Source organism: Nesoenas mayeri (assembly GCF_963082525.1).
Source record: "Nesoenas mayeri genome assembly, chromosome: 5".
Lineage (NCBI taxonomy): Eukaryota > Metazoa > Chordata > Aves > Columbiformes > Columbidae > Nesoenas > Nesoenas mayeri.
Window position 1 is genome coordinate 29680106 of NC_137548.1, and position 13211 is coordinate 29693316.

The 13211-nt window shown below is 35.4% G+C and overlaps 1 protein-coding gene across 1 annotated transcript in view; it reads left to right on the plus strand.

The window, feature by feature from the left end:
* Positions 1-13211, plus strand: part of HEATR5A (HEAT repeat containing 5A) — a gene marked incomplete at both ends in the record, with an annotated part of 54269 nt that overhangs the window by 19552 nt on the left and 21506 nt on the right. The window contains 9 exons of the mRNA XM_080345908.1: positions 406-505; positions 1247-1360; positions 5600-5759; positions 5866-6041; positions 7471-7576; positions 8763-8953; positions 9410-9569; positions 10637-10826; positions 11398-11567. Of these exons, the coding sequence (XP_080202034.1) occupies positions 406-505; positions 1247-1360; positions 5600-5759; positions 5866-6041; positions 7471-7576; positions 8763-8953; positions 9410-9569; positions 10637-10826; positions 11398-11567 (1367 nt within the window). The remainder of the gene's footprint in view (positions 1-405; positions 506-1246; positions 1361-5599; positions 5760-5865; positions 6042-7470; positions 7577-8762; positions 8954-9409; positions 9570-10636; positions 10827-11397; positions 11568-13211) is intronic.

Consider the following 13211-nt stretch of genomic DNA (forward strand, 5'->3'; position numbering starts at 1 on the left):
AGAGAACTAGCAAAGTAAGCAGTAGGTCATCTGGTTATCATCCTTCTCCCATTTTTTAAATCATTTTAGTTATTATCATGGAATTATCGCGTAGTTGATTTATATTCCATAAGAAAAAGCAAAAAATGCTTGGATTTATATATGCAATTAAAAGTCAGTGTATGAACATCCAAGCTAAGACACCAAAACAGTGAATCTGTAAATATGACTTTTTTCATTTGAGATTCTTGTCAGTTTCTTAAATTATTAGTCAAAATACTTTACATTTTTTTTGCATGCTTTCTTCTACCTTTAAATTATTAGCGTGGTAACAATGTTATTACTGTACTCATGTGATTTTTTTGTTTATTTTTTTCCTTCTACATGTTTCATACTAGGTAACTTAATATCCAATTCCTTTTCTAGCTATCAAGAGCTTTGTTTCCCACTGTGCTGGTCTTCTCACGGATGAAGTTGTTCAGAGACTTCTTCCTCCACTCCCAAGTGCTGTTGATTTATTGACACAGTAAGTGTGTGTATCGAACTGTTAAATGAGATTCTGGTTTTGAAAAGCTACAGAGCAATCTTCTTGTATTTGTTTTAGTGCACTTTCTAAACAATGGGTTTTTTCGAAGTACAAAAATTAGAGTATAGAATTCAGCTGTATAGTTGAAGTCTGTAGCTGCCACAATGTGTCTTGTGTTTTCTAGTATCGTTTCAAAAAACGAGGGAAGAAATTATTGCATGCTGTTGTTAAGTTAGTGCTTTTATTCTGCTTTTTAAATCAAACATGCACATTTATGTTTAAGCATGGTCATTTTTTTTATAAAATAACAAAGTTCAAAAAAACAAAAGTTTTCGAGATGGGCATTTTTTTATATTTAGATTCAGAGCTAAGCTGGAAAAGGGCTTTGTAATTTTTAAACTTTTGCCTTAAGAGTACGTAGTATTTGGGATCTCAACTCAAATTTACAGAGATATATCCACAAAAAAAGTTAATTGTAATAAGTATACATATAATCAAAGGCAATAGAAAGCCTTATTTATTTATCTAGTATCAAATAAAATTAATGACTGGGAATGGAGAACAGTGGTTCTGTCAGAACATGTGAAGTAAATTGGTTTGCTTCTACTGTTGGTAATGTAAATCGAAACTGTACTTGTATGTATAGATTTTAATAATATTCATTAAAGTGGTACAAATGAAACTGGAGTGTTACATAATGCTTAGTCTTTAACATCTCTGATGTGCTTTGCATATTTTAAGGCTTTCTTCAATATGTAAATCATATGGAAATTCTTTAAAAACATCATCAACAGTTTACAGACATAAACTTTATGAATTACTAGCAGTATTGCCTCCAAAGACCTATGAAGGTATGTATTTCCTTACAAAGAGATATCTGTTAAAATATCATGGGCTCATTTTTAACTTTTTACTCAACATATGTTCAGTTAGCAAGGAGTAGTTCCACCTCTTCTAATAAACAAATTTTATTCCCTCTGTTTAGATTTGATGAAATTGTACTGAAGTTACTATGGTTTTGAAAAACTAATGTTCATTATCATCTTTTTTCCCCTCTTCTATTACAAATACAGACTTTTGTTGTATTTTTAGTTGAAACTTGAAGGCAGACAACCATACAGTTTTAAACTACTCGAAGAATTTACTTTGATGCCTGTTTTACTTTTCATTGAAACCTCAGTCCAAAAGGTGTAATTATAGCAAAACCAATTGAATATAGTCCATTAAAAGAATTTAATTGCTTCAAGTAGATTTATATATTATAGATCTATTACTCTGATCCTGCTCAGATTGTGGATGAAAAATTTATATTTAAAGACAAATGTCAAAAAAATCTGGGGATAGGCTCACTTTCCTGTAGTGGAACAAAACTGGCAGTATTTAAAATAGAATCCTCTAATCCAATATCTATGCACTATGGTTAGACAGGTCTAGAAGTTCAACCAAAACACTAAATACCTTTGTCTTTCAATTGTCATGTGAATATACTAGTTAGCCATAGAGTACTGTATGGATTGAAATAAGGAACCAGAGTGTTTGGTGGTTGCAAAAAGAAGTACAGGGTATTTCATCAGGACAGAGAATATAGGCCAGCCAGGCGCTCAATTGGCTGCATCCTCTGTGAATCCTCACTCAAATAATCTGCTCCATCTAGTGGTAACCGCTAAATGAATCTCTATAAGGACAAATCGCTGACCTTTGGCTTTGCCACTTTAGAAGTCTGTATATAATGCTTGAAGCGTAGTGTGTAGTATTCATTTGTGATTTGGACTTGGCTGAAAATGACACCTACATCCCTTACAGCAAGTTACTTCTTTGGTTCTTCCATACTATTACAGAGGCAATGTACTGTAGAATACAGATATTTGAGTGTGGATGGTTTTGGTGATTTCTTAGTTTGTTTGGGATTTTTGCATATGGTGTAACTTTATTGAAAAATAGACAATACTTTACAGCATAAAGTCTGACTATGATGAGAGAGCATCCTAGCTGGGGATGCTGCAATCTAGAACCAATAAGTAGAGAAAAAGCTTATAAGGTTTGTTAAAAATATAAGTGGTCACCCTGCTGAAAGCTTTGTAAATTGACTTAGAATCAAAACAGTAATTTGTCAGATGTAGTCTCAGAGTTGTTCACCTGTTTGTAATACATCAGTATGAGATGTGGGAAAGAATGAAAATGCATATATTGCCAGAGCTTATTGTCAAGGTCTGTTATGTATTTTAACATGTAAGTATGTATCATTTAGAAATACGTAATAAAAAAAAAAAAAAAGTTTTAAGGTAGAACTTGAAACAAATAATTTTCTTTCCATGTTATTTCCATTATGACAGCTTCATGCAGAAACTCTGTCTTTGCAAATACTGTAACTTTTTGAAATAAATTATTTGGGAAAACCATATGAATATGGAACCCAGAGTGTTTTTTCTCTGTATAATTTTAGTTATTACGATTAGGAAGAATAGTAGGTGCACTCTTGTGTTGCACAGCCTGGCACATATTGTGTGGCTCAGAGTGACATACTGAATGAGAAGATTTCACCAGTTCATGGATTTATTTCCTTCCATTTTCTTCGAGCTGGGTAGTTAGGCAGAGGCTAGAAACATGCAAGTTGTTTCTTTTTGAGAAAACTGGTGATGGGGATATATAGTAGGAATAGTAACTCGAGCTTTTAGTATTTGCAAATAATGTGCAAAGCTTTTTTTCTGTAGCAGAAGAGGAACAAAACAAAATACCCAGCAATATAAACAGTTGAAAACAGATTCTTTATTGATGGCTCCAAGCCTCTTTCTCAACTCCAAGCTTTAGATTTGTGATAACTTTTTTAGACTCCGTTTGGTCCTTTCCTGCTCTCGTTCAGCCTCGCTGATGTTTCTCTTGCTGCTTTCTGTCATCAGTAAAAATCAGTATCTGCTCAAACAGCAAAATTATGAAGGCTTATTGTGAATGTACAGAGGATTTTTTTGCAGTATTTCAGAAATGACAGATGTGAAGAAGAGTGTATTGGGTTAACTTGAACATCAGTGAAAAATGTTTAGCATGTTGTAGGTGCTGTCTTCCCTCCTGCGTTAACAGTTAAGACATTGCAATTTAGCTGACGCAAAGTATGAAGTTGTTAAGCTGGGAAAAGCAGGTTCTGTTTCTATGATGGTGATTTATATTCTCGATCATTTTCACATTTCATTAGTTTTGGATGCTGCTGTGCTCATGTTTTTGAGACTAAAACATTTATTTCCTGTGAGTTGATATAAAAAAATTAATTATTATAATGGCCAATTTGGTAATTTCATACAAATAATTTCAGGAGTTTTAATTTTGATTATTAGATTTGTTGACATTTTCTGTGGTCTGAAATTAACGTGTTTTGTCAGACAACTCATTAGGGTTATTTTCATTCTCTTCAGCTTTTTGTGCTTGTTATGTTCCGCTGTCTAAACCATAAAATTGGATATATGCATTCACTTCTCTTTCTTAATAGGATGAGATGAATAGTTAGGATGCTGGAGCCACATTCTGGCTCAATTTTTTGAGCTATTTTACATTGATGTAATATTATTTGACATGTTGAGGATGGCCAAATGTCTGGGACTAAAATAAATGTTAATTTGGTTAAAAATTGCTAAGTATCTCTATTACATTTTATTTGAAAAGCTGTTTTCACATAAATTGGATTTTTCAAATTTTGTTTTTATTGTAGTGGGTAATAACTAATGAAAAAGCAGTTTCTGGTTGTTCTTTTTAATTATTGTTGTTTTTAAAAAGACTCGATTTCTTTCCCTTTAACACACTATCTGTGCATGATCGTGTGTATCTGATAGTGCTGAGCTTTTACATTTAGATTTGAGATAAGCATTTTGGGACTGACATCCTTGCTAATTAGTCAGGGAGGAGGACAAAGCACCAGATGCCTGCAGGGAAGAGGCTGATGCCGGGGGAGTTTATGATAGGGGAAGGTGATCAGCTTTCTCAGAAGAGATTCAAGACTCAGGAAGGGTAAACCAGCTGGTTGCAGCTACCAGCTCCAGCTATAGAAATTGTTCTGCTTAGGCCCGTGAGGTGCTGATAACGGCGTTGTCCCACTTTTTGGAACTTCTGTGTGTTGGGAGGTTAGAATCAGTGCAAACAGGTAATTGTGTGATCATCCAACAACCAAACTGAATGCAAAGACCTAGATATGTGAAGTTAAGCTCCCTTTAATGCTGATATTTCCAATATTACATTAATATTGGAAATTGATTTCCTGATATTACAAAGTTCATGAGGGCTTGACTTTGCAATCTTGATGCTCTGGAGGTAAATTCTTATGTAATATTTGTATAAAGAGTGTGTATATTCTTTAAGATCAGTTCTGCAGTGTTTTTCAACACAACTTACCAGATAAGCCAGACCTTTTTCATCACATGTGGTTCAGCACTGGAAATGTTCTCTCTCTGAAGGGACTATTTTAATAACCTAAAATAGTCAAACCTAGAATGCCTAATGTTGTTGTTGATGTATAATGCACAGTCTTATCTGAAATATTATGTACAAGAATATGTGAAAGTTTTAACTACCAGCATAAATTATCATAACGTAGCATACGGTATATTACTCGTGGTTTGCTTTTTGAGTGCAAAGTCCTGAAATCGGGGAGTACATTCTGCAGCTTTTGGTTATTTATCAAACTGATGTATGTTTGAAATTGCATCTGCTTGCCAAGTCCAAGTATTCCTGCATGGTTATGTAATGCGTTCCACAGCATTAATTTTCAGGAAATTTGTAGTAGACATATGTCTGTGCTTGTAACTGCTTTTCTTCCTCTACTTCAATTGTAAATGTAACTAACTTACTGGATTAGCTGTTGTGTGGCATTATGCCTTCTGTAAAGGTAAAGGTCTCTGGTTTTCAGCTTCTAGATTGCTGTATGTGCTTAGTTTGCTTATCTTAGGTGATGGGTCTGTTGTTTCGCCTGTAGTGTTCTCCAATTAACTATTTGAAGACCTAAAAAAAAATGTTAGTTCAATGTTGCTATTGCAATATAAATATCTTGCTCCCAAAGTTGCTTGTAGGAAATAATTAACAAAAATTTTGAATATGTTTCTAATTTAAAGGAAGCTTCTGTGCTGTTCTAAAAGAGTTAGTGGCTGACTTGACTGTCCCAGATAGCCAGATCGATACCTCTACATTCTTGCTTCCACCACTTTGTCATGAGAATGATCTCCTTTTACTTGGTCCCTTACTGCAGGACACTGACCACCGATTTATTGAAGAGCAGGTACTTTTTGATCTAGTATAATGATGGTATTTTAATTTCATACAGTTCTAGTTATTTTGCTCAGTGCTGGTTATGACTTGGTCATCACTTTTTTCCCTTCTTACAGCTCCTGTTAGGTAACAGCATAGCTGGTGGCAGCCTGGAGTATGACCCTTACGCAATTTATGAGAAAGTTGCAAAAGGGGATTCAGTACCCAAACCTCTACCTCCTGTATTGTCTGTTATCAGCGCAGCAACTCATCTTTTTGGAGTTATGTTTTCCCATGTATCAGAATCTCACAGGTAAAGTAGTAACTCTAACTGTTGGGGAATTTGGAAGATGCTAAAAGATGGTCACGTGTGCGAGATTAAACACATACGAAAACAATTCTGGAAAAATAATGAATTGTGTAAGTGGATTCTGTAAACCATCTGAATAACATAATTCAGACTAACAAATTGTTAGACTTTCTGTTTAAAGTTACTCAGAGTGAATACACACATCCAGTAAGAGGTTGCTGTCATTATAATAAATTCTGTTGATCAAGAAAAATAATACTTTGTTTCAATAGCCAGATCAAAATAGAAGTTATTTTAAGAGATATTACACAATTATTATAGTGTTCAACACATAATTACTAAATGATGTAGAACCAAAGAGGGACAAAATGGGTAGGAAGCTGCAGTAAAATTTAACCCTTATGCTGCCTCATTCTTCATAAAAAGTAGACGAGGAGAAACAAGAGTGTATGTCATAACAATTCTGTCGAGATACAAGAATGCTTGAAAGGGATCACAGACTTGGGTATGTGTATCTTCCTACTGCACACAGGGCATTTAGTTTTGTTTCACATTTATATGCACACTGATTGCTGAACCACGACATTCCTCAAGATTTCTGTACTCTGTTGCTTATTGGGTACTGCTGGTAATTTTTTTGAACACAGCATTGAGCAAATCAATTATTTTTAAATTAAACAGCTTTGTATTTTCAAAGCCAGCTGTAGTTAGCACTCGGATCATGATCATTATAGGTGGTGATAGTTTTGTAATTTCCTGCAAGGGATGAATGCTTAGCATGTGAGTCCAATCTTCACTGTTCAGAATGCTTGGGATTTAGTGTCATCCCAAGGCAGCTGTTTGTGTATGAACATACCTGCCTATAAAATTGCCACGTGCTTTATGACACGTTCTTCTGACTTGTGTTTCCTTCCTCGTTCTGTCTTCAATGACTGCCTTTTCCTCCCCCCCCCCTTTCTATTTTTCTGAGCTTTTTAACCCTACTGTCATCAGAATGCTGGTTGGTTTTCTTCAGGTTTTTCTCAAGACTTGAAGTACTTGTGGCAGATAACTGCATTTTCCTTTTCTTTTTCTTTTCCCTCCTCCTTTCTCAAGTGGAAGTCAAAATGCATCATTCCTGTACACGGTTCCTTTTAATAACATCTGTCTAATGTTGCTTAGATGTAAGTGATTATCTGTGAATACATATGTTATAAGGAAACAAAGGCAAAATGTTCGTGTTCATAAAGTAATTACCTATTCTAATATGGAACACAACTTTTTTTGTAGTAGACAGGGATGTCAGTTGAAGGGAAATACTGAACAGTTAGGGTAATAGAATTGTTCCACCTCTGTTTCTATAATATATAGGCTTTGTTATGTATTGAAAAAAAAAATTAAAAGCTTGATTTGTTTCCTTAATTCTCTGATTTCTTTTCTGTTTTTATTTTAGGCTCCAGGTGTTAGAACAGTTGTTGAATTCCATAAAGCAAACAAAAGGTTCACGGCAACAAATAGTACAACTAAATGTTGTGTCAGCCTTTTCTTCTTCCTTAAAGGTAAATCTCGTCTCTCTCTCCTTTGATTCTCTCCTTTGTTTCTCTGTCACTAAAACATGGCAACTGTTGGTTCAAATGTGTCTACACAGAAGTTCTTCTTTTGATTAACAGTCAAGGTGAAGGTCAGTCCTATTTTCTGTGATAATACATTTTTTTGATGATGTCACACTTTTCTTAAGTGCTGAAGAGTCACAGTCTAATTTTTCCCTTTTCTTTATAGTGTTAAAGGGTTAGTACACTCTAGTACACTGTCATCCACACTAGTGTCGTTCAAATAAGAGAAAGATGGAAAAATTCTGTTTGTATCATTTCTGTCTTTATCACTGTCTCTTTCATATTTCTTACTGTATAAATAAAAAAGTAGTGACTGGTAAAATAATCTCATAATTATCTGCCATTTGTTGCTTTTCCATGATACTTTATTTGTATTTTCCTTTGTTTGTGGGCAGGTTTTATTTTTCCGTTCTTAGGCTTTCTTCAAACTAAGGCAAAATGTTTTCAGAATAGGCAAGATCTTTCATTGTTCAGTATTTGTATTTGGGGCATATTTAATATGCAATCCAGATACCAGCTGTAGCTCTTCACAGAATCACAGAATGTTTGGGATTGGAAGGAACCTTGAAAGATCATCTAGTCCAATCCCCCTGCCAGAGCAGGAACACCTAGATGAGGTTACACAGGAATGTGTCCAGGTGGGTTTTGAATGTCTCCAGAGAAGGAGACTCCACAACCTCCCTGGGCAGCCTGTTCCAGTGCTCTGTCACCCTCACTGAGAAGAAGTTTCTTCTCAAATTTAAGTGGAACCTCTTGTGTTCCAGTTTGAACCCATTACCACTTGTTCTATCATTGGTTGTTTGGCCTGGGAATTTTCTTTCTGTCATTATTCTGTTTTCGCTGGTTTTCTTCTTGATATCGCTTCCTGAATTTTATGCTAGTGCATGGTTTTATTGTGTTCTACTGCAGTCTATCCTGTATTTGTTAAGATCAGAATGTTGATATTATAACATGCCATGATTTACACTTACCTGAGTTAGACTTCTAACTTACAAAATAACCAATAAAAATCGAGAAATTCCTCAGACAAAAGGGGAAGAAAATCAGATTCCATCTGCAGGTCTTGTAATTTTTGCACGACTGACAGGAAAACACATTCTGATTACTACACTGTCTTGCTGTCTATTTTTAGCACTTGGCTAACTGCAGGGGAAATTTAGGTCCAGAAGAAGTTAGAAGGTCTGCCCTGACACTGGTAATGGGTGCCTTGGAAAGCAATAATCCCCTCCTGAGATGTGCTGCTGCAGAGTGTTTGGCCAGATTGGCACAGGTGGTTTCTGACAGTGCCTTCACTGCTGGATTAGCGCAAGTCAGTTTTGACAAGTAAGATCAAAAAAGGTGTGGTAAGTTACTGGTTGAGTTTATAAACACATTTGAGAAAATCTACCTGGCCCCTATTATGGTAACAATTTTTAAAAGCTGGTTTCCTTTATGAATTTGATGTTACTTAAGAAATTATCAGGAAAAAGCACTGCCTGGCTTCTGCATGTGTTTCTTAGTTTTTGTGTTCTTTAAGAAGATTGTATAAGTAAGCATGTAGACTTTCAGATAAATTAAATGGGCTGCTGTTCTAGCAGCATCATTTACATATATCTAAAATATTTTTGGTATTTCCTTCAGATGAGAGATGATAAATTAACTTAGAATTTTGGCAAAATATCAATGTCTAATAAAATATTGTTGTGTTTATGTAGGATAAATGCCATTTGTAGATGTGCTTATTAAATGCTATTAATCTTGGTCATTACACTAACAGCTTTCTTTCCTTATAATTAATAGGCTAAAATCTGCTAGGGATGTGGTGTCAAGAACAGGTCATTCTTTGGCTCTGGGATGTCTGTATAGGTACCTAGGAGGAATAGGTTCTACTCAGCACTTGAATGCATGTGTTGGAATCCTTTATACTTTATCTCAGGACAACACTTCTCCTGATGTACAGGTACTTGTCACTTATCTAAAAATGTTATGTTACACATGAACTGATTTATATTCTGGAGTATTAAGCTTTTTCTTGTAAGAATAACACTTCACGGCCTCTTAGATGTACCTCATAGGTGATGGGTGGAGCACAAAGGCAGTAAAAATCACAGCCCCTACTGAAATCCACATTCAAGCAAGAACTATGATGACATGTGGGAGGTTCTTAATTAACTCTCAATGGGGTGGTTAAGGCTGAGATACACTGGTTTCAAAAGCAATACCTGATGTTTTAGGAATTGACTAATTTCACATTCACCTCGACTAGAGAGTAGCTAGGTTTTTTGTTTGTGTCAGTGTCTGCTACAAAGTTTACCTCACAGTATTTCTTATTGAAGGGTTATGTATTAAATAACAGGGATTTGTAGCCTGAATGCTGTAGAACTTGATCAGTAAGGCCTTGGATAAGACAAGATGTTTTGAAGACTAGTTTAAATTATTTCTCTGTTATCTATCAGAATAGCTTTAAGAGACATTGAGTGTATTCCATGTAATTGCCTAAATCTCGCTTAAATAGTTTTTTAAGCTTTATCTACAATATCTTTACACAGAGAACTGTAGGTTGACATGAAACAGATGTGGCTATTGGTGCAAATAACGGAGACTAAAACAATATGTTGTTTCAGCAACTCTAACTCTGTTGTAGTATTTTTTCATAATTCTTTTGTTCTTGCACATGGAACTAAGAAATTTTGCAAAGAGTATGATGTATTTGAGGAATAATCGCTATTAAATTTATTTACTATTAGGTTGATTTTTTTAATTTTTTTTTTAATTAAAAATTAACAATTTAAAACAGTTCTTTCATTGCAGAACATAGAATTCCTCATAAAATATTCAAAATGGCTTATCAAGCATCAGGTTGTTAAAGTTTCTTTCTGTAACCTCTCCATTTGTCCCTTTGGAGCCTAAAAGTGCAATTTTCATTACACTTAATTACTGAATTTCACTTGAACTATCAAATTCTAAAGAGATCTTACGTTTGTTCTATCATGTAGACATTACCTGACTGCTGCTTTTCTTTTGCAGGCATGGGCACTACACTCTCTGTCACTGATAGTAGATTTAGCTGGTCCCTTGTATCATGTGCATGTGGAACCTACATTATCTCTTGTTCTCATGTTGTTGTTGACTGTGCCTCCTGCTTACGCAGAAGTTCACCAAAGCCTTGGTCGCTGTTTAAATGCACTTATTACCACACTGGGCCCTGAGTTGCAAGGTAGGCCATAAACAACAGTGTCAGCTTTGTTTAGCTTAGCAACAAAATTGCTAAACATTGTATGAATGTGTAATTCAAATTTTATCAACAAGGAACTGCGTGCTGAGTATTTTTCATCGTTGTAAGACAGTATTTCACAGGCTGTGAGCTTATGCTGTGAAGATGACATGACTCCTAGTTTTTAAAAAGTAGTGTCTCTTTTCCACGTCTTTTCCTTCGTTTGAACTGGTTCTCCAAGCCTTACCTTCAGCTGAAAAGTTTTACATTCAGCATGAAAACATACTATATTCATGTTTTGAGAGCTGAGAGCCAGTCTATGTCTTAGTTATGACACAGACATTTAAAATCTGCATCTAAATCAACTTTTGGATACCTGGACACTGAAATTTTCACAGAGCAATGTGATGGTTACTCATTGATATCGGAGTATAACACAGTTACAGAAAGCATCCTTCAAGAGATTGACAGTTAGGGGTAGCTTGGGAAAAAGACAGGTTATCAAGTTTTTAAAAATAAAAAAGTTGATATTTTTAAATGAAAAACCTAAACCTTTTTTCTCTTCGGAATGTAGGCAGCAGTGCGACAGTTTCAGCCTTAAGAACCTCCTGTCTCCTGGGCTGCGCAGTGATGCAGGATCATCCTGACTGCCTGGTTCAGGCTCAAGCCATCTCTTGCCTTCAGCAGCTTCACATGTTTGCTCCGCGACATGTCAACTTGTCCAGCCTTGTCAGCTGCCTGTGTGTGAGTACACTTTTACTAGTGTGTATCTTTGCATTTTAAAATGTTTTGTTCAGAAACACTTTAAAAATGCAGATGCTTCTTTAACCAGATAAACTGATCCTTATGTAGTGGTGAGGTGTTTCATATCCTCCTACAGGCAAGTATTCTTTATTTTTTCAGTTTTTTCTTCAGTTTCTGTTTCCCCTTTACAAGATGAGCACATTCTGTAGAAATCTTGGCCTTCTGAACTGCTTGCAAGCACATTCTGCTACTCTTATTAAGGCCAGTTGTCTGGCAGGATATAACATCCATTTCAGTTTTAGGCTGGACTTTTACCAGCTATTTGGTGTTGGCCAGTGTTTTTCCTATGCTGCTTTTTACGTCTTAGGTGAAGGACTGATTTAAAAAAAAAAAAAAAAAAAAAGAGCTTGTACTAATTGCTGAGAATTGTTCTGTTTGGATTTTTTTTCATGATGTAATTTGTAATTTCTGCAGCACCGGTGCTTCAGTGTACTGACTTCTTGGCAGTCACTATAAAAATTTCTGACACTTACATAAGTAACAGCCAAGCTAGGTCTTTGGAAAAAAGTAGCCAAAACTCTTCTTCAGCCCCATTTGACAAAGTGGCAGGGGGGGTTGTTTGTTTGCTGGGATTTTGTCTGTTTGTTTTTTTCCCCCAAAGTCTCTGTCTTTGAGTAGCTGGTGTTCCCAAGCACTTAGTTCTATGAAGAAAGCAGAGACAAGAAATAATTTTCTGGTAGTTATTAGCCTTCATGTGTTTTCAAGGGCTAACTAGGGGGTTTTGTTGGTTGGTTGTTTTTTTCTTACGTAAGGCTGCCTAGTCCCTCTGTAAATGAGAGAGAAATAGAAAAAACCTAGACAATAAAGTATGGTGGGTTTCTTTTAATCTCTCGTCTTCCTTAACACAGTTCTTATTCACATCTTCCCCTGGGTAGCTCTAGTATACCAATAGTAACCATATATTGATTTTGTATGACGTTTGGATTCCTTCTATTTATCTTTATTCAGTTTGACTGGAAACATGATTGTGGGAGCCAGGAAAAATTGGAAAATAAAAATTTTAGCCTCACATTGTGTTAGGCAGGGATCTAATAGTAGCAGAAGAACTGGAACTCACCTGACATGTTCTTTCTTTTAACATGTACCAGTTATGATTTTATTTTCTCTGAGTAAAACACAGTTTTTCTTACATTGATAAAATCAGAACAACTCATATAAGACACTCTCTTGCTCAGAGGATGTATTAGGATTTGGGATCAAATGTAAGTCCATGTGCAGTCTGCTTCCATGCACAGTATGACCTCTCTAACTAATAGCAAGTACCTACTAATAAAAAGGTTATCATGATAAAGTTGTCTTGTCTATACAATATTATTGATTTTTATTGTTTTTACAAATTGTCTCAAAGTATTGACACAGTATTAAATTACTCAATTGAGAAGAAAGATGGTCCATGACTTCAGTGTGTGTTCATGCATTTGTACAGATGTATGTGTTCACCTCAACCCCAGAAATTACTGTGAGATTCACGCAGAGGGTTCCACCAAAGCCTGTGGCCTTACACAATGAACTTCTCTTATTCTCATGAACTTGTTACAAAACTATGGCCAATGTTGCTGATACTGACAATTCGGTGAATGACAA